Source organism: Micromys minutus, assembly GCF_963924665.1.
Source record: "Micromys minutus genome assembly, chromosome: 1".
NCBI lineage: Eukaryota > Metazoa > Chordata > Mammalia > Rodentia > Muridae > Micromys > Micromys minutus.
In genome coordinates, this window is record NC_137969.1 from 241,973,306 (window position 1) to 241,995,044 (window position 21,739).

Here is a 21,739-nt window from a genome sequence, read left to right on the forward strand (position 1 = left end):
GGGTAACTACATCCAAGAAAACACAAGAAATTAAACATTTCACAACAAACCCAAAAGAAGAGAATCATAAATAATGTCAACTCCAGCAACAGAAATAACAGAAAATAACAATCATCTATCTTTAATATCATTCAACATCAATGGACTCAACTACCCAATAAAAAGACATAGGCTAACAGACTGGATACATAAACAGGACCCAATAATTGGCTGCATACAGAAAAAAACCTTCAGTGACAAAGACAGGCACTACCTCAGAGTAAAAAGCTGGAAAAAAGCTTTCCAAGCAAATGGTCCCAAGAGACAAGCAGGAGTTGCCATTGTAATATCCAATAAAATAGACTTTCAACCAAAAGTTATCAAATGATATGGGAAAGGAAATTTCATGTTCACCAAAGGAAAATTCCACCAAGAGGAAGTCTCAATGCTGAACATCCATGTTTCACAAGCAAGAGGAACCACATTCATAAAAGAAACACTACTAAAGTTCAAAACACACATTGAACCTTGTACAACAGTAGGAGACTTCAACGCCCCATTCTTACCAATAGACAGGTCATTGAAGCAGAAATTAAACAGAGACAGAGTGAAACTAACAGAGATCATGAACCAAATGGACTTAACAGATATCCACAGAACATTTCACCCCAAAACAAGAGAATATGTCTTCTACTTAACACTTGATGGAACCTTCTTCAAAATATAATCCAACATAAAACAAGACTTAACAAATACAAAAGAATAAAATAATCCCATGCACTCTATCAGATCACCATGAACCAAGGCTAAACTTCAATAACAACAAAAACAACAGAAAGTCACATACTCATGAAAACTAAACAACTCTCTGCTCAATGATAATGCAGTCATGGAAGAAACAAAAAAGAAATCAAGGACTTTATAGAATTCAATGAAAATGAAGACACACCATACCCAAATTTATGGGACACAATAAAAGCAAGAGGAAAATTCATGAGCAGTTACCAAAGGTTTAAGGACTGGTGAGTAGGAGATCTGGGCAGCCAGGGAGCAGAGAGATCTCTGCTGAGTGCGCACGGAAAGCACGCCCCCCGCCCTGCCTGATCCAGGGACCAGGGACACAGCATTGGAACCTCTGCTTCCACCCAGCGACTTTGGGGCACAGAACAGAGCTCGGCCCATCTGCCACCTGGACCAGTGGAGATCCAGGGACACAGACCAGATACAAGGGAAAGGCAAGACCATATCACTGACAACAAGATGGCAAGAGGAAAGCGAAAGAGTATATCCCAAGGAAACCAAGACAACCAGGCAACACCAGAACCCAGCTCTCCCATAACAGCAAACATTGGAATGCCAAACACTCCAGAAAAAAAAGACGCAGACCTAAAATCATACCTCAAGACGCTGATAGAGATACTTAAACAAGAACAGGAGGAAAAGAATCAGAAGCGTTTAAAGAGGAAACAAAAAAAAAAAAAAAAAAAAAAAACACTCAAAGAACTCAAAGAACTAGAGGAAAACAGAACCAAAGAGATGAAGGAATGGAAGAAATGGAAGAAGGAATTTAAAATGGAAATTGACACAATAAAGAAAACACTAAAAGAGATAACCCTAGAGGTAGAACACCTAAAAAAGAAATCAGGAGTCACAGAAGCAAGCATTTCCAATAGACTACAAGAGATGGAAGAGAGAATCTTTGGGGCAGAAGACAACATTGTAAACATAGACAAAACAGCCAGAGAAGATGCAAAAAACAAAAAGCTTCTAACCCAAAATGTCCAGGAGATCCAGGACACAATGAGAAGACCAAACCTAAGGATAATAGGAATAGAAGAGAGAGAAGAGTATCAACTAAGAGGCACAGTAAATATTCTCAACAAAATCGTAGAAGAAAACTTCCCTACCCTTAAGAATGAGATGACCACGAGCATAAAAGAAGCCTTCAGAACTCCAAATAGGTTGGACCAGAAAAGAAATACCTCCCGACACATAATAGTCAAATCACCAAGTGCCCAAAGCAAAGAAAGAATACTAAAAGCAGTAAGGGAAAAAGGTCAGGTAACATATAAAGGCAGACCAATCAGAATCACACCCGATTTCTCAACAGAGACTATGAAAGCTAGAAGAGCCTGGACAGACATCATGCACACCCTAAGAGAGAACAAGTGCCAGCCCAAGCTGCTATACCTAGCAAAACTATCAATCACCATCGATGGAGAGATGAAGATATTTCAAGACAAATCTAAATTTACACAATATCTGACCACAAACCCAGCACTACAAGGAATTATAGGTGGAAAACCCAATACAATGAGGGGAACTACATCCTAGTCAAAACAAGAAAACTCCTAAGAAAGAAAACCAAAAGAAGAAAAAGACACAGACACAACTCAACCTACAAAAGCAATAATAGCAGGAAACAGAAACAACTATTCCTTGATATCTATTTACATAAATGGGCTCAACTCCCCAATAAAGAGACATAGGCTATCAGACTGGATACATAAACAAAATCCAGCCTTTTGCTGCATACAGGAAACTCATCTCAGAGACAAAGACAGACACTATCTCAGAGTAAAAGGGTGGGAAAAAAACTTCCAAGCAAACAGCCCCAAGAACCAAGCTGGAGTGGCTATTCTAATATCGAATAAAGTAAATTTTCAACCAAAAGTCATCAAAAAAGATAAGGAAGGACACTTTTTACTCATTACCGGGGAAATCTGTCAGGAGGAACTCTCAATCCTTAAGATATATGCTACAAATAAAAAAGCACCCACATTCATAAAAGAAACCCTACTAAAGCTCAAAAAATATATTTCACCTCACACAATAATAGTGGGAGACTTTAATACCCCACTCTCTCCAATGGACAGATCATGGAAACAGAAACTGAACAAGCAGTTTCTAAAACTAGCACTGTAAAACTAGGAGAGACTTTGAACCAACTATAATTAATAGATATCTATAGAACATATCATCCTAAAGTAAAAGAATACACCTTCTTCTCAGCACCCCATGGCACCTTATTGAAAATTGATCACATAATTGAACACAGAACCAGCCTCAATTGATATAAGAAGATTGAAATACTCCCATGCATCCTCTCAGATCACCATGGTCTACGGCTGGTCTTTAACAACAACAAAGACAACAAAAATCCCACATACACATGGAAACTAGACAACGCTCTGTTAAATGATAGCAGGGTCAAAGAAGAAATAAAGAAAGAAATTAAGGATTTTCTAGAATTCAATGAAAACAAAAACACAACATACCCAAACCTATGGGATGCAATGGAAGCAGTACTGAGAGGAAAACTCATAGCCCTAAGTGCTTCCAAAAAGAAACTGGAGAGAGCATACATCAGCAACTTGACAGCACAGCTAAAAGCCCTAGAACAAAGGAAGCAGATACACCCAAGAAGAGTAGACAGCAAGAAATAATCAAAATTAGGGCAGAAATAGACCAAATAGAAACAAAAAGAACCATTGAAAAAATCAACAAAACCAAGAGCTGGTTCTTTGAGAAAATTAACAAGATTGATAAACCCCTAGCCAGACTAACTAGAGGGCAAAGAGAGAGTATACAAATTAACAAAATCAGAAAGGAAAGTGGAGACATAACAACAGAAGCTGAGGAAATTCAAGAAATCATCAGATCCTACTACAAAAGCCTATACTCCACAAAGTTGGAAAATCTGGAGGAAATGGATGAATTCCTAGACAGATACAAGATCCTAAAGTTAATCCAGGACCAAGTAAACCATCTAAATAATCCCATAACACCTAAAGAAATAGAAGAAGTCATCAAAAGCCTCCCAACCAAAAAAAGCCCAGGTCCAGACGGGTTCAGTGCAGAATTTTATCAGACATTTATTGCGGACATAACACCAATACTCTCCAAACTATTCCACAAGATAGAATCAGATGGAATACTACCTAACTCATTTTTTGAGGCTACAATAACCCTCGTTCCTAAACCACACAAAGACCCTACAAGGAAAGAGAACTTCAGACCAATCTCACTTATGAACATTGATGCAAAAATACTCAACAAAATCCTTGCAAACAGAATCCAAGAACACATCAAAACGATCATTCACCACGACCAAGTAGGCTTCATCCCTGGGATGCAGAAATGGTTTAATATAAGGAAATCCATCAATGTAATCCACCATATAAACAAACTCAAAGAACAAAATCACATGGTCATCTCACTAGATGCTGAGAAAGCATTTGACAAAATTCAACACCCCTTCATGTTAAAAGTCCTGGAAAGAACAGGAATCCAAGGTCCATACCTAAACATAATAAAAGCAACATACAGCAAACCAACAGCCAACATCAAATTTAACGGTGGGAAACTTTAAGCAATTCCACTAAAATCAGGGACTCGACAAGGCTGCCCACTCTCCCCCTACCTATTCAACATAGTACTGGAAGTCCTGGCTGGAGCAATTAGACAGCAAATGGAGATCAAGGGGATACAAACCAGAAAGGAAGAGGTAAAAACATCACTCTTTGCAGATGACATGATAGTATACTTAAGTGGCCCCAAAAATTCCACCAGAGAACTCCTACAGCTGATAAACAAGTTCAGCAAAGTGGCTGGATACAAAATTAACTCAAACAAATCAGTAGCCTTCCTATATTCAAAGGACAAACGTGGAGAAAGAAATTAGGGAAAAGATACCCTTCACAATCATCACAAAAACTATGAAATACCTTGGTGTGACTCTAATGAAGCAAGTGAAGGACCTGTATGACAAGAACTTCAAACCTCTAAAGAAGGAAATCGAGGAAGATCTCAGAAAATGGAAAGATCTCCCATGCTCATGGATTGGAAGGATCAACATTTTAAAAATGGCCATCCCACCAAAAGCAATCTACAGATTCAATGCAATCCCCATCAAAATTCCAACCCAGTTCTTCATTGAGTTGGAAATATCAATGTGCAATCTCATATGGAATAACAAAAGACCTAGAATAGCAAAATCCATTCTCAACAACAAAAAATCATCTGTGGGAATCACTATCCCTGACCTCAAGCTATATTTCAAGGCAATTGTGCTAAAAACTACATGGTACTGGTACCGAAATAGGCACGTGTATCAATGGAATAGAATAGAAGATCCAGAAATGAGCCGTCACGTATATGGTCACCTGATTTTTGACAAAGGAGCAGTAAACATTCAATGGAAAAAGGACAACCTATTTAACAAATGGTGCTGGTCCAACTGGCACTCAGCATGCAGAAGAATGAAAACAGACCCTTTCTTATCTCCTTGTACAAAGCTCAAGTGTAAGTGGATCAAAGATCTCCACATTAAACCAGATACACTGAAACTATTAGATGAGAAAGTAGGGAAAACCTTAGAACACATAGGCACAGGAGAGATTTTTCTGAACAAAACACCAATGGCTCAAGCTCTAAGGTCAAAGATTAACAAATGGGACTTAATGAGATTGCAAAGTTTCTGTAAGGCTAAGGACATTGTCAAGAAAACAAAACGGCAGGCAACAGAATGAGAAAAGATCTTTACCAACTCCACATCAGATAGAGGCCTAATATCCAAGGTATACAAAGAACTCAAAAAGCTAGACACCAGAGAATCAAACAACCCTATTAAAAAATGGGGTACAGAGCTAAACAAAATGTTCTCAATTGAGGAATATCGAATGGCTGAGAAACATCTAAGGAAGTGCTTGACATCCTTAGCCATCAGGGAAATGCAAATCAAAACAACCCTGAGATTCCACCTCACACCAGTCAGATTGGCCAAGATCTAAAACTCAGATGACAGTAGATGCTGGCAAAGTTGCAGAGAAAGAGGAACACTTCTCCTCTGTTGGTGGGGTTGTAAACTGATACAACCACTCTGGAAATCAGTCTGGCGATTCCTCAGAAAATTGGACATAGTACTACCTGAAGATCCAGCTATTCCACTTCTGGGCATATACCCCAAAGACACTTTAATATACAACAAAGATACATGCACCACAATGTTCATAGCAGCTCTATTTATAATAGCCAGAAGCTGGAAAGAACCCAGATGTCCTTCAGTAGATGAATGGATACAAAACTTGTGGTACATTTACACAATGGAATACTACTCAGCCATCATAAACAATGACTTAACCAAATTCTTAAGAAAATGGCTGCATCTAGAGAATATCATCCTGAGTGAGATAACCCAGTCACAAAAGAACAGACATAATATGCAGTCACTGATAGTGGGATGCTAACCCCAGAGGCTCGCACTGCCCCAGAAACAACTCACAGACTGTGTGAAGTTCAAGAAAAAAAAAGAAAAGAAAGCAAACAAACAAACAAAAAAAAAAGTCATGCTCAATCCTTACACACCAAGAACAAACACATTGACAAATTCTGGGTTACACCCTGTTTTACATGTACTTTTTGCTCATTGTAAAAAAAAAAAAAAAAAAAAAAAAAAAAAAGAAAAGAAAAAAAAAAAGCCAAGCACTGACACAATTATATCTGTATACATTTATGCAAAAATGTTTAAATTTTTTTATCTTTGTTTTTTAAAATAAAGTTAAAAAAAAAAGAAAAAGAGGAAAATTCATATCACTAAGTGCCTTCATAAAGAAATTGCAGAGATCCTGTATAAGCACACCTGAAAGCTCTGGAACAACAGAAAAAAGCCAATCCACCCAAGAGTAGTAGAAGACAGGAGATAGTCAAATTCAGAGCTGAAATCAACCAAGTAGAAACAAAAAGAACTATACAAAGAATCAACAAAACCAAGAGCTGGTTCTTTTGAGAAAATCAACAAGATAGAAAAACCCTTAGCCAGACTTACTTGAGGGCACAGAGAGAGTGCCCAAATTAACAAAATCAGGAACGAAAAGGGAGATATAACAACAGAAACTGAAGAAATTAAAAAAAAAAAAAAAACAAACAAAAAACATCAGATTCTACTACAAAGCCTATATTCAACAAAATTTGAAAATGTAGATAAAATGGGTGATTTTCTAGACAGGTACCAGGTATCAAAGTTAAATCAAGATCAGATAAATCATCTAAACAGTTCCATAACCCCCCTAAGGAAATAGAAGCACTCATTAGAAGTCACCTACCCCCTCCCAAAAAAAAGCCAGGGCCAGATGGTTTTTAGTGCAGAATTCTATCAGAACTTCTAAGAAGACCTAATAGTAATGCTTCTTCACAAACTATTCCACAAAACAGAAACAGAAGGAACATTACTCAATTCTTTTATGAAGCCATAGTTATGCTGATAACTAAACCATACAAAGACCCAAAAAGAAAGAGAACTTCAGACCAATTTCCCTTACGAATATCAATGCAAAAATACTCAATGAAATTCTTGCAAACTGAATCCAAGAACATATCAAAACAATCATTCACCATGACCAAGTAGGCTTCATCCCAGGGATGCAAGGATGGTTCAGTATACAAATGCCCAGTAGCCTTCCTTTACACAAAACTTAGTGTGACTCTTACCAAGCAAGTGAAAGAACTGTGTGACAAGAACTACAAATGGCAACCAGTGACTGACCCAACTTGGGATCCATCTGATGGGAGGCACCAAGACCTGACACTATTACTGATGCTATGGTGTGTTTACAGACAGGAGCCTGGCATGGCTGTCCCCTGAGAGGGCCTACCAGCAGCTGACCAAGACAGAAGCAGATACTTACACCCAACCATTGAACTGAAGTTGGGGACTCCTGTGGTTGAATTAGGGGGTGGATTGAAGCTGAAGGGGAGAGCAACCCCATAGAAAGACCAGCAGTCTCAACTTACCCAGACCCCAGGGAGCTCCCAGAGACTGAGCTACCAATCAGCAGCATACATGGGCCAGTCCATGGCCCCTGACACAAACATAGCAGAGGTCAGCCTGGTCAGGCCTTAGTGGGAGAAAATGTGCTTAATCCTCAAGATACTTGAGACCCCAGAGAAAGGGGGAGGAGGAATGGAGTGAGGAACTATGTGTGTGTGTGGGGGGGGGACGATGAGAATGTAAATATATAAAATAACAAAAACTGGGAAAAAGACCAGCACAATGACAACCTATCCATCTGCTATAAAAGCACACAACTGATAGATGGTACTCACCCTCCTGCAATCTGCTACCCCACCAATATTTGTCAGTTATATACACGTCGATCCATACCTCTAGAAATCTGATCTTCATAACTATTATTTCTTTATATAAACAACCTATATTTACTCATTTTCCCATTACTGAGTTTTTAAATTGCCTGTAAGTTTTTGTAATTAAAAGTGCTTTCCACTCTATTTATAATAGCCAGAAGCTAGAAAGAACCCAGATGTCCTTCAGTAGATAGATGGATACAAAAATTGTGGTACATTTACACAATGGAGTACTACTCAGCTATCAGAAACAATGACTTTATGAAATTCTTAAGAAAATGGCTGCATCTAGAGAATATCATTCTGAGTGAGATGACCCAGTCACAAAAGAACAGACATAATATGCCGTCACTGATAATGGGATACTAACCCCAGAAAGCTCTGAGCACCCCAGAAACAAGTCACAGACTCTATGAAGTTCAAGAAAAAAAAAAAAAAGTAGGTCAGCTTTTCACCCTGCGTACGCATTAGCTCAGCTATACTACTTTGTGGGATTGTGTTGCTTTGGCTGTAATCTGAGAATGGTGCCTTTATTTCATGTTTGTGGACCAAGATCTTACTTTTAAGACAACAACTGTGCTTTTCATATTGTTTCAGCTTTTAACAGTGTTTTTCTATTTTAAAGACCCTGTACTCTGATTAGCTTTTAATTTTCATCAAACTCCCCTAATTTCGCACCTGTTTTTGTTCAAAGGGGTTTCTGATAAAGAACAGCTAAGAACACAGACATAGAGAAACAAATTATGCATTGGAACTATTTGTCTGAACCTCTCAGATGTGGATTAAATAAATAAATGAAAAAATAAAATAAAATAAAATAAAACACTAAGAACATTAAGGATTTTATAGGTCTAATATCTCATATAGAAGGGCAGTTTGTATCTTTGTCTATTTGATGTAATCTTATTTAGAGGGTTTGTGGATTGAGTGTTGAATATATAAACCTGAATAAAAAGCTATTGGGCTGTAAAAAATTTTTTACTCCTGTTATGAATTATAATATAAATATCTGATATGCTTGATATCTGATAACTCCCGAAGGAGTTACCCACAGGGTGGGAACCATTACTAGGAGCTGTCTCATCAACCTAACGCAATGATCTAAACTACCAACTGTGGGCATGGGTGGGGCAAAAGACACTAAGAGGTCTGACCTCACTAAACTGGGATGAACAAGCAGATGGGGCAAAGATAGAAGAGAAAGAGAAGTAGAATAGTCTGTGCACCATGAACAGAGGTAGAACTGGGGACTAGAGGTTGGGAAGGAACAGCCTGGCATGAGCACCCTCCCTACACTGCCAGCTGAGGCCTGGGTGGTACCCTGGCTATAGACTATAGGGTTTCCTGTAGCAGCAACCTCTCTATTTACCCAGAGAGGTTCAAATGGACTCAAAATGCTCACTAACAGCTGAGAAACAATGGCATCTTTCTCTTAGACAGCCTCAAATACATATATCATTATGACAGAGGTTTTAATTGAGTGATATTTTAAGAATCAGAGAAATCTTAACTATGTTCCTCTTCTCACTAATTTAATTTACATATCTATCATTGTCGTTTATTTATACCCATGTATCATATCTGTTGAGATTCAAGATCTTTCACAGATTCAAAAGTTGCCCTTTACACCTTATTAAGCTGATTGGCAAGAGTTCTTTCCTTGACGTTGAGATGTATCAGACTTTCAGAGAAACTTAAATGATGAGAACATATCTGCAAATATGTGAGTCCACAAAACATCTAAATAAAATATAAACAATTTTTAAAAAGTGCTTTCCTTTAAACAGGCTTATAAGGGCTTCTCTGCAAGTGTACAGGTTTCTCAGGGCTTGACCAGAAGCTGCTCTAAGGTACTGTGTGAATAGGTCAGTGTACAAATAAGATACACATCAACACTTTTCCTGTCAACCCTCCAAAGTTAATACAGCAGCTCATACATCTGTCAACAGTGAAACAGCCCACTATTTACCACTGTCGGGAACACTAGGTGCTGTCAGACAGGAATGTGAAGTATCAGCTGAATTTTACTGCAGTTTTAATTTAAACGCATCAGTGTTGATGAGTTTGATTAATTTTCACATCATCTTATCCATTCATTGTTTATTGATATCTGTACAGTTTTCCAACTGAACTCATCCATTCATTCACTGAAGAAACGCATGCCACACACTCAATGTACCATAGAGAATAGAGCTAAGGGCAAAACAGATGACAAAGCTCTGCTTCTGTGGAGCCCCATGGTGGGAGACATTCAGTAAGTAAAAGAACCAAGTAAAGCACACAGTGTTCCATAAGTGATGATTGAACCTTTAAAAAGCACAAGCCTTAAAAGGAAACAGGAAGTTGGAGAAGTCCATCTTCAGGAGAGCGGGCCACGCTGTGATCTTACTACACAAGGCCATGTCACTACTGCCCTTAAAAGCTTTCAGAGGCTCTCTTCCTGTAACACTTCATGGAGTAGAATTCAAAAACGCAGGGAGAGATTGATAACTCCTAACTTGGAATTCCTAAAGTCTAGTCCTGAGACAGAGTGACATGAGAATCCATTTTTTGCCTCACCCTTAAGGTATTTCCTCCAATGTAAGGGGTTATGTGATACTTAGTTTAAGAATAGGTAATTATGTTCCCTTGCCTAATGAACTCTGTGGATCTGACCTCTGAAAATGTGGTAGACAGAAATACACACCAAACTTTAACATTTATCCATTTACCATTTACAATTCAAATTTATTAGATATCTAGAAAATCTTAAGGAAAATTGTTACTAACTCGAAATTTGTGTGTGTGTGTGTGTGTGTGTGTGTGTGTGTGTGTGTGTGTGTGTGTGTTTGTGTGTTCGTGCACTTGGGGACAGAGTTGTAATAGCCCTAGCTATTCTGAACTAGCTCCACAGAATAGGCTAACCTCAAACTCCCAAAGATTCACCTGCAACTGCCTCCTTAGTGTTGGGATTAAAGGTGGGTGCCATGCCCCAATTGCCCAACTCAACTGCACATTTCATTTTTTAAGGTATATACTTCTCATATTCTTTTTCTTTTTCTTCTTTTCTTCCTCCTCCTTACTTTTCTCCTTCTTCCTCTTCTTCATCCTCTTCCTCTTCATTTTAGTTGAAGGGAGTCTGTGACAAGCTTTTGTTTTGTTCTTTACCTGCATATGTACCTGTATGCACCTTATGCACGCAGTGCCCATAAGGTCCAGCAGAGGGCAATTGATCTCCAACCAGCTAGTGGCCATGTGGGTTAAACTTGGGTCCTTGGAAGAGAAGGGGCTCTCAACCACTGAGCCAACTCTCCAGCAGCCTAGTGTTTACTTTCTTTATATATCTTTTTTTAAAGATTTATTTATTTATTATATGTAAGTACACTGTAGCTGTCTTCAGACACACCAGAAGAGGGCATCAGATCTCATTACAGATGGTTGTGAGCCACCATGTGGTTTCTGGAAATTGAATTCAGAACCCAGTTGAACTCTTAACCACTGAGCCATCTCTCCAGTCCCATTTCTTTATATCTCTTATTTTAAACAAATATATAGGTGAGGCATGTGAGTGTGTGTGTGTGTGTGTGTTTACATTTATGGGACTGAAACCACAATTGAATTTTACTTTGTAACTATAAACACTATAATCCCCTGAGTCTCTGGACAGAACGCAATACAAATCTGAAACATCAGTTCACGTCCCATTGTTAGTTGACAACTCAATAGTCATGAGAACTTGGGAGATGTCATCACAAAGTTTGTTCCTTTCTGATGTCTCACTTCTTGTGCTGAAGCATTTTCTCTGAAAGGTTTCAGTTCACTGAGACTTCAGTGTCACATTGCTGACATAAATGTGCTATTCTATTTTTAAAAGATATTTAATTATAAAATATAAATTTATTCCACCTTTGTGATTTATGACTAATTTATGGCTAAATGACTAAAGATACAGAGTATTTTATTTATATATTACTTTATAGCATACAAGGCATTTTTACCAAAAAATTTCAATTTTATTTTAGACTATAAAAATGTCTTTAACAAAAGAAAGAAATCTATACATCAACTAAATAATCTCACATGTTTAATAATCTTTGTTTAAAATGTATCACAAGACATTAAAATGTAAGACAAGAGCATCCCTTAAAAATAAACCTTTTACTTTTTGATGGTGGGGATCAAACCAAGGCCTGAGAAATGCTAGGAATGCCATCTGCCCTTGATCTATGACCCCTCATATCCATAAGGTTATTTTGGATAATCTTATGTTCATAGAAAGATGTAGTGTTTCTGTACAGTCCTCTATCCAGTCTCCCTTAATGTTAACATCCTAACAACACTACCCTTTTATCAACACTAAGAAACCAACATCATTTACACAGTGCCCTTAATTGAACCTCAGGCTTCATTCAGATTTCAGTTTCTCTAAAAATTTTCCTTGTCTATTCCAAGATCCAGTCCAGCATACCACACTGTACTTAGCTAAATTATTTTAAAGATAATGCTTTCGAGAATTTCAAAGGAGTAAAAAGAAACATTTCCTTACCTGCTCTACGCCAAAACTTCATGTGTTTAATCCCAGCTGTAATTAGTTTATCAGGCACATAGGGGTTCATTTTCACAACAAAAATTTTATCTTTACTGCCTCTGAAACAAACCAAAATGTTTTAGCTCTGCAGATAATCCATCCCAGAAAAATTCACATCCTATCTGAGGTTTTCTACATATTGGATAATTGTTTCCTGCTGGTATCTAACATTCAGGCTGTGAAATCATTCATTTGTACATTTGTCACGATTTAAATACGTTAACCCTGCTCAGCAGATTCTCCAGACGGTAGAAACCAAGTAAGTACAACTTTAGTTTGATAGTACACATGAACCCCGCTGGATTGTGAACAGGGAATGCTGTGTTTGACAAGAAAGAATATAAAAGTTTTAAAATAATAATTCATTACAATTTAATATATCCTTCAATATTCCTTTTATTACAGTTACTTATTTCAGGGGAGAAGTATTCATGCCACATTCTGTGTGTCAGACATGGGGGACATGTCTCCTTCTACCACATTGTAGGCCCTGGTGACCAAACTAAGGCTACACTTTGGTGCCTCTGCCCACTGAGCCATCTTACCAGACTCTAAAGTTCCTTCAAAACTACTGTATCCTTGGAAATCATCTACACATTCCATAAAAAGCATATTTTCAAGTACTTTAGCATCTCAATTTGAGGGAATAACAAACTTAAAATGTAGTCTCTGGCACTGTTAACTACTTCCTCTTAAAAGCTCTGCTAATATTTTATTATAAAATAAATCATGCTTAGAGAACATAGAAATGAAGAAAATATTAGAAAAGGATACACATACACACATATGTGTGTATCTCTTTTGAATTACATGTGTGAGCATTTGACCTCACTAGCTTGACTGCAAAACAATACATGGTAACATTAGTGTTTTGCCAACATGGTAAATGTTCTCCCTACCTTGCCACTGAAAGTTTTTCCCCTTTCTTCCAGTCCCACAATACAATGGTGTGGCTGTCATCTATTCCAACTGAAGCCAGGCGTTTCCCATCAGCTGTGACAACCAAAAAGATGAGATTCCGATTTAATTTCATTAAGTCAAACCCATCCAATGGGTTTTCTAGAGCCACATGCTCTCATTTGAATAGGACCTCCACCCCAAGCCTCTTTCTTCATGCTGGATGCTTGGCCCCCAGTGAGATGTAAACTGGTAGATTAGATAAGAGATGAACCTGGTGTGAGGGGATTATAGTGTTGGGTGCTCTGCACTATGAAGGGTAAAATGCTGGAGGGGCTAGGGAGGGCCCTAAAGCTGTAGCCTGACTGGAATCCTTTGCCCAGTAGGGCTGCCTTGTCTGGATATAGTGGGAGCTGATTTAGCTAATCCTGCGGAGACTTGATGTGTCAGGGTGGGGGATATTGGAGGGAGACCTTCACAGAGGAGAAGGGAAGAGGGGATGGAAGGAGGGACTCTATGCTCTGTGTAAGGGGCACCAAGAGGGGACAGTGTTTGGGATGTAAATAAATAAAAGAAAGGTATAATGCTCTTTTAGGAAGAGTTAGCTCTATTGTAATGATTGTTATAATAAAAACATGTTAGACTCCTAAATCTCTCTGGCTTCCTGGCTCACCATGTTATCTCTTCCATTTGCACTTACTCCTGCAATGATGCTGTCTGTCACATTGTGACACAGGCAAGGAGACTCTCACCACAAGCAGAACCAATGGTGCCACTAGACTTGAACTTTCAGTTTCCATAACTGTGAGCTAACCAGGTCTCTGTTTTATTAGTACCCACCTTAAGGTGTTGCTTACAGCAACAGAAATAGACTAATATGCTGGAGCACTGTGCTGAAAACTTTAAAATGTAATGATAAATGTTAGACAATATATATCCATCCATGAAAAGAGCCAGAATTTAGAAGAGAGTGAGGATATTTTTTAATTTAAATTTTTTTGCGTGTGTGTGCACATGTGTGCGTGTGTGTAAATCAAAGGATACTCTATGAAGCTGGTTCTCTCCATCTACCTTCATACGTGCTCCAGGGATTGAACTCAGGTTGTCAGGCTCATGAAGCAAGTGATTTTATCCACAGAGCCATCTTCCAAGTTGGGAATTCCAAAGAGTTTTGAAACATAACCACATTAAGTTACTTTATGTATCCAGTAGACTGGGAAGGATGAAGGAGGGAATGGTAAATGTATAAAATGGTGGATCTTCTAAATATCCTGTGTGGTGAGTATTACTTAATACATGTTTGTGTTGGAACATTACACTAGGGCCTGGGGGATACTCAATGGTAGAGTACTTGTGTGGAATACAAAGGTCTTGGCATCCACTGCTGGCACCACACACATAAATCACCCCATACCTCATCAATATAAATAATAGGTCAATGAAAACAAACCCCAAATCTTTATTAATTAAATGAGAAAATCAAGAAAGGAAGACGAAATGGATCTGTTTCCACTAAATTCACTGTAAGACCTTTACTGTGACATAGAAACTCAGTGACTAAGTAAAGTTCATCAAAGGAAATGCATCTACCTTATAACATGCTATCACCAACATGGCTGCTTTTAGAGAAAGACCAAGCTTCAGTTGTCACTGTTACCAAACAGCAAGTAATGACTCTATTAAATATCGAAGCCAATAACTACGGTGACAGCTACAGACATGTGTACACAGGTTCTAAGGGTCACAGTGTGAGAGAACCTTTTCCACTCTGCCTCCGTTTTGCAAACCTTAGTTGCTCAGTGCTACCACTGATGTTTTTATTGTTGACCCTTGCAGTCTGCTTCACATTTTCTTGTTTCTTGACTATCAGTACTCTTGAGAATGTATGTGTATACGTGCTTTCCCCAGATCTCATTTATGAATAACTGACTTTGGTTAGGACAGCAAAACCACTAGTTCCTGACATACACATCGTCAATAATGACATTTTCTCCCAATCCACACAGCAGCTTTTACTGCAGGTATATCTGCACTTGCTAAACTGACAGCATGAACTGAAATTATAAGATCCACTAAAACTGCTACTTAATATAGACACCTAAAAAGCATTCCTAAACATTTCCAAAGCTTACTTTGGTCGATATCAAAGTTTACTCGAAGGGAAGGTACACATATTACAGGAGCACCTGTGTTAGTTTTGGGTGTTTTGCAGAAACCCACTTTAGGCTATATTATCATGGACATTCTAAAGAGACTTCATGGCTATAGCCATTGCACTGTAATTATAAACAAGCCAGACAACCAAGTTTCACCGCTATGCTTGATTACAATAGTACACACTTGATAAAAACGGTAAGGTCATGGCTGAATGGTGAGCTTAGTTAATGCTGATTTAAATATTGTATTCCCTCTATATTTTGATCATTCTTACTCAGACAGAGAACCTTACCTGAGAAATCAACAGCACAGATGCCATGCTGGTGGTAGCCCTTTAATATGGACAATGGTTTAATGGTTTCTGTGTCCCATACATGAATTGAGGGGTCTCTACCTACCTGATAGATATAATTACAAGAGACATTGTAAATAATTATTTTTTATCTGTTAAAAGGAAACAAAATACTTATATAATCTTTATTTGTCACAGAAACTTATCAAGTTAAAAACAAAAAGCAGGAATAAACTCTGTATTTTTCATTAACATTTCTTCAAGCTCAAAGAGTTAGAAGAACACAAAGATGACCAAGGAAACTGACAAAAATGTGTGACAATAAAATGTCATCATTTTATTTATATATACTTAACATCCATTATTTTGCTAATTAAAATCAATCTGAAGATGTTAATGAGGGAGACTGAGGCTGTGGCTCACTGGTACAAGCACATGTTTAGTACACAGCCCCATACTGAATACTCAGGACAAAACAAAAAAAAAAAAAAAAAAACAATAAAGCTAGACACAGTGTCTTTAGAAATACCGTGGAACTATATGACTCCTCCTATTGCTCATTAAAACGGATAATAGATGATTACTAAGAACCTATTGTTGGCAGAGTTACTGTGATGAGCGTTTTGAGTATTATGACATTTAGATAACTTTTGTAAACTCTAGAAAAACGGGACATTTCAAATAAGAACATATGGCCTCATGAGAATAAAACAGCTTTCAAGAAAATACTTCATGAAGCAGATAATACAAAATAGAGCTGTGAATTCAGAACGTATTAGATGAAGAGAAGCAATCAAGATTGTTCTAGATTAGAACACTGGTATTATCAAATATTCAGAAAGGGCCAAAGCACTAAGCATGTATATGAGACCAAAGAGAAGAACAGCACTCTGACATTAATTATTTTTCACATCATTAATACACTGTTTTTTTAAAAATCATTTTTACATCATTAATAAGCTGCTTTTATTGGTGCATATTATCTAAAATAGTGGGGTCAGAATATTTTCACATGTGTGTAAATACACTTTTGAACACATTCACCCTTCTGGAAGAAACTTCAAATACACCCTCTTACTCCTTACCCTGTCCCTTTAACTTGGCGCTATAGTTTGGATCTTAAGGGCCCTCAAATACATATGTTAGAGTTGCTCTCTAGCCCATGGCTGTAATCAGGAAGGGCAAACCTTTAATACAGTCTAGTGGGAGGAAGCTCAGTCATTTGGGGTAGCACTGCAAAGGGACACTGGGCTATGGCCCACTCCTATTTGTCTACTTCACAGCCAGCACAGCTGAGCAGTTTCCCCACCATGTATCCCCTAATGATGCCACCTCACCATGGCCCAAAGGCAACAAGGCCACATGACCACTCACACTCTATAAGCTGAGAAGCAAGGTAAATCTGTCTCTTCGTTTCCTTCAGATATTTTGCTGTATCAACAGACATGAGAGTAACATGTGTTTATGATGCTCACTTACACACACGTAATCTACAGTTCTCAATTATTGCTCTAGAACTGTGCAATTAACTATAAAGATACATATATCATCATTTATATATAAAGCAGCACCTGAAAAACAATGATAGAGATCAATTATGCTTAATTTTGAGAGTTTTTAATATAAAGGTACAACAGAAACAGCACGGACCTGGCCAATGGCTCTTAAGCCATCCATCTACACATTACTAGTGATCTTTAAGTTTTACCTCTGACAGTTTTACAGTATGACTCTGTCTAACCCACCAGTTTCCTTCATTTTTACCACTTCTTTCTTTGTAATTTTGTGACCTGTTATTTAAATACAACCCTTCAAGATTCTCCCTTTAAATACCTAGGCTCCTCTTTCTACACTTTTGCCTGAAATTTTTCTTTCTATTTCAATTATTAAATCCACAGTCTGTCAAGCTTCTCTGATTTTTTTTTTAAATGCATCCAATACCAACATTTTCAGTTCCATGTTGATCACTTCAAACATCTCATCTGAAGTGATGATGAATGTTAGGGACTAGCATTCACTGAGAAGTTATTTACCTGACAGATACTGTTCCACAGCCTTTACAAAGTCTGACTTATTTAACAACTGTTATAATTCCTTGAGTTAGGTACCAATTGTGTCCTTATTTTAAAGATGAGGAAAGAGATGTACAGAATTTGGCATAGACAACAAATAAAGGCTCTTAGATTGGAACACCAAATCCAGTCTGGCTAATAATAGCACATAGCATTAAAGAAGCAGGCTTGGGGCATCTCATTTCAGGGATACAGCCACACGTTAGTCGGTGTTCTATCACTGTGACTAAACACTGGAGATAATCAACTTATTTTGACTCAGGGTTTTTAAGATTTCATTCCATGGTTGCTTGTCACATTTGCCTTTGGGTATTAAAAATTTCTTAGTTTGGAATAAATGTTAACTAAACAAACATTAAGACACTACTAAAGTTCTTAAATACAGTTAGTATTTTGCCTTCTTTATGAATACTCATATAGAGAGGTATCCATTACAAAATTTCAGAACCTATGCTATTAAAAACCTGGTAGGTACTGCAATTGAAAAATAAGATGTAGTCATTTTGTGTTTTCATAGAGCTTTTTGTTAAGTAATTACTTATATTGCTTTAGTGACTAACCTAAAGAAATCAGGTTTAGGGGCTGAAGAAATGGTTCAACAGTTAAGAGTACTTACTGCGGACAAATGACCCAGGTTTGATTCCCAGTACCCACTTGGTAGCTCACAATCATCTGTAATTCTAGTACCAGGGTATCTTCTACCCTTTTCTAGCCTACGTGGGTACTGTATGCACATAGTACACAGAAATATATGCAGGCAAGATATCTATATACATAAAAATAAATCTCAAAGTAAGTTTTTAAAAATATTTCCAATCTGACTTATTGTTGCATGGTCTTTTAAAGTAACTTACCTGGCCTGTTGCCACATAGTCTTTCAAAGGATGAATAGCCAGACACAGAATATCATCATCATGACCCAAATAAAAACGCTGTGTGTTTTGTTGTCTATTATATATGACACCCACTGCTGCCACATGGTACACAATTTCACCAATTTGAGTGTAGAAAAGATTACTTCGACAGTCATAACCTCTGTAACTAATGCAGAAAACAAATTGTGCACAACACATTTTAATCTTTCATCTGATCAATATCTAACACAAAGAGAAGTAGGTATCATTTGGATCATTTAGCTTCCAGTATTAAGGAAATTTGAATAATTAAAAAAAATACCAGCTTCTTAGACTCTAAGTATTGTTATGAGCTTCTCAGATTACAGAGAGCTAAATCTAGGCTAAGATATTGAGTGGAGAAAAAAAATCAGGTCCAAAAAGAGCATCTCTGGTATTTTAATAACTGCAAAACCACTAATTCATATCTGTATTCTACAAAGTAAGACCACTTCTTTTCATACACTATCATTTAAGGAAGAATATATATTTGTATTCAGATATTTTTGGAAATAAATATTATTTATAGGGTAAGGGAACAACACTTAGGGCAGAGGAGAGAGGAAAAAAAAAGAGAGAGGAGGGTTTCAAACAGCACTTTGTTATGCATACTGTTGAACCATGGTTATGTAATATATGTTCTAACAAGATCTGTAAGCAAGCAATTAGGAAACACAAATCTTCAAATGGTTAACACAATCCCATCAATAACAACCTCACTCTGTGCTTCAAAGAAATTCAATTCACACAGCACAATGGAACAAAAATACCATCTATTTTAACACTAGAAGTGAAATACCTTTTTTTAAAGATTTATTTTACTTGTGTGAGTGTAAATCTGTTACTTGTGTGCAGGTGTCTTTGGGGGTCACCTGATGTAGGTTCTAGAAATGGAACTTAAGTCCAATGGAGGAGTTGCAAACCTTCCTAACTAGTGAGACATCTCTCTAGGCCTGGAAATACTTTTCATAAACAAATTCTTAGAAAGTATTACCAGTCTGGTGAGAAAATTGTGCTTGCTGAGAGTAGAAACTTGTTGCTATGGAGCTGAAATGTGAGGCTATACATTATGTGCTCTAAGGGATTCCAGAAACTAGTAACAATGACCTAAACATTAAATCCTAAATACTCAGGCAAAGAGTATTAAGTGCAAACTCAAATTCAAGCACACAAATTAAATATAGTATTTCATACCCATGAATAAAGTGTAATCGAATACTATTTCCTGGAGCACGTTCTCTTCCTTTAGAAGGAGTGCTTCTCTGTTTCTCTTTGCACTGTTCTTTAAGTTGAGGTAGATCTTCTTTGTAAACCTTAAAAATATACATGGAAATATGATTAAGGTAAATATTAATAAAGATGCCCATATACTTGATACAACCTTTATATGCTAACAAGAGAACACTTGGAATTTAATGTTTCAAGACCTGTCTGTAAGTCATAAGGAAGCATTAAAGGGAAATGTGGTAGTCTCCTATGACAAACAGTATACACAGGCAAACAGAACACTCACTTAGTACATCAAGAATTTAATATAAAAGAACATTTTATGCAGGTGTGCTATGATGTTCAAAGGGGGAAACTGAAAGAGCTATCCAATATTGAAGAACTTGAAGCCATAAAAATTCACAATAGATAAAAGTATCGGAAATCAAGATGAGGAAACTGGACTTTTGGGGACACCATCATGGGTTAATACGACATTACCTGCCGGTGGTAAGTAAGCTGCGTCTCTTGCTCAATCTCAGAGTCTAGTTCTGGGACATCAGACAGATCTGAATCTGACTCATCGCTGTTAGATTCAGCCAGACTTTCTGTAAACATTAAAAAAAATATATCATTTGTTTAAAGATTTACTTTCAAAACAACACTGTAAAATTAATGATTAAGAGATCACTTTCTCAGCTTGACACAAAAACAAGCCAGTGAAATGACCTATTCAAGTGTCACTGATGTCAGTAAACTATTTTAAAGATTATCTACCCCTTCAATCACTGAAACTTAATAGCTGTTAAATCCCCCACTGGCTCTCCTATGGCTGCTACACTAAATTTAAGTGTCTGTGCAGATATAATTGTATATAACTTATAATCAACATAAAAAGGGCTAAAATACTACATTATAACAGATGAATTGATATTTTCTTGATTTTTTTAAATGTATAAAATCCTTGGAACCCATATCTCCAAGATGAAATACTGTTGGTTTTGCTAGGGGAACTATTATTTCACTTGCTTAACAAATTAAATCTCCACCCAAATTCTTCATACAGCATTCTCCATGGCACCTGGCTTTAAGGACATACATCTATTCTAACAGGAAATTTCCGCAAGTAAGAAGCTTCAATGGTAAAATTGCTAGTTTGGAGCTATGGATGGGGGAGCTGTTTATACTTACCTTGTGGTGCTATGTGAAGAGCATCTTTTAATTTTCTCTCAGGAATAAATTTCCACTGAAAGACAGAGTGATCTGCTCCACCAATAGAAATAACCCACTGATAATCATGTGACCATCTGACATTAGTTATGTGAGCCGAATGGCCAATGTATTTTCTAAACTTGGCTCCTATAACAAAAATATATCTTTAAATTGATAAAAAAAAAAAAAAAAAGCAACACACACACACATCCCACTTCAAACAACTACTTTATCCAAACTATGATAACATCACAATATTGAGTATGACCAGATGGGAAAATGATCTTAAAATTAGTTAAAAGAACAAATGAATGAACAACTT

General features: G+C 37.2%; 1 protein-coding gene across 1 annotated transcript in view; it reads right to left on the reverse strand.

The window, feature by feature from the left end:
* Window positions 1–21,739, reverse strand: part of EML5 (EMAP like 5) — a gene marked incomplete at both ends in the record, with an annotated part of 117,511 nt that overhangs the window by 55,132 nt on the left and 40,640 nt on the right. The window contains 7 exons of the mRNA XM_080932406.1: window positions 12,647–12,747; window positions 13,588–13,681; window positions 16,035–16,140; window positions 18,961–19,147; window positions 20,194–20,312; window positions 20,707–20,813; window positions 21,397–21,564. Coding sequence (XP_080788532.1) covers window positions 12,647–12,747; window positions 13,588–13,681; window positions 16,035–16,140; window positions 18,961–19,147; window positions 20,194–20,312; window positions 20,707–20,813; window positions 21,397–21,564 — 882 coding nt within the window. The remainder of the gene's footprint in view (window positions 1–12,646; window positions 12,748–13,587; window positions 13,682–16,034; window positions 16,141–18,960; window positions 19,148–20,193; window positions 20,313–20,706; window positions 20,814–21,396; window positions 21,565–21,739) is intronic.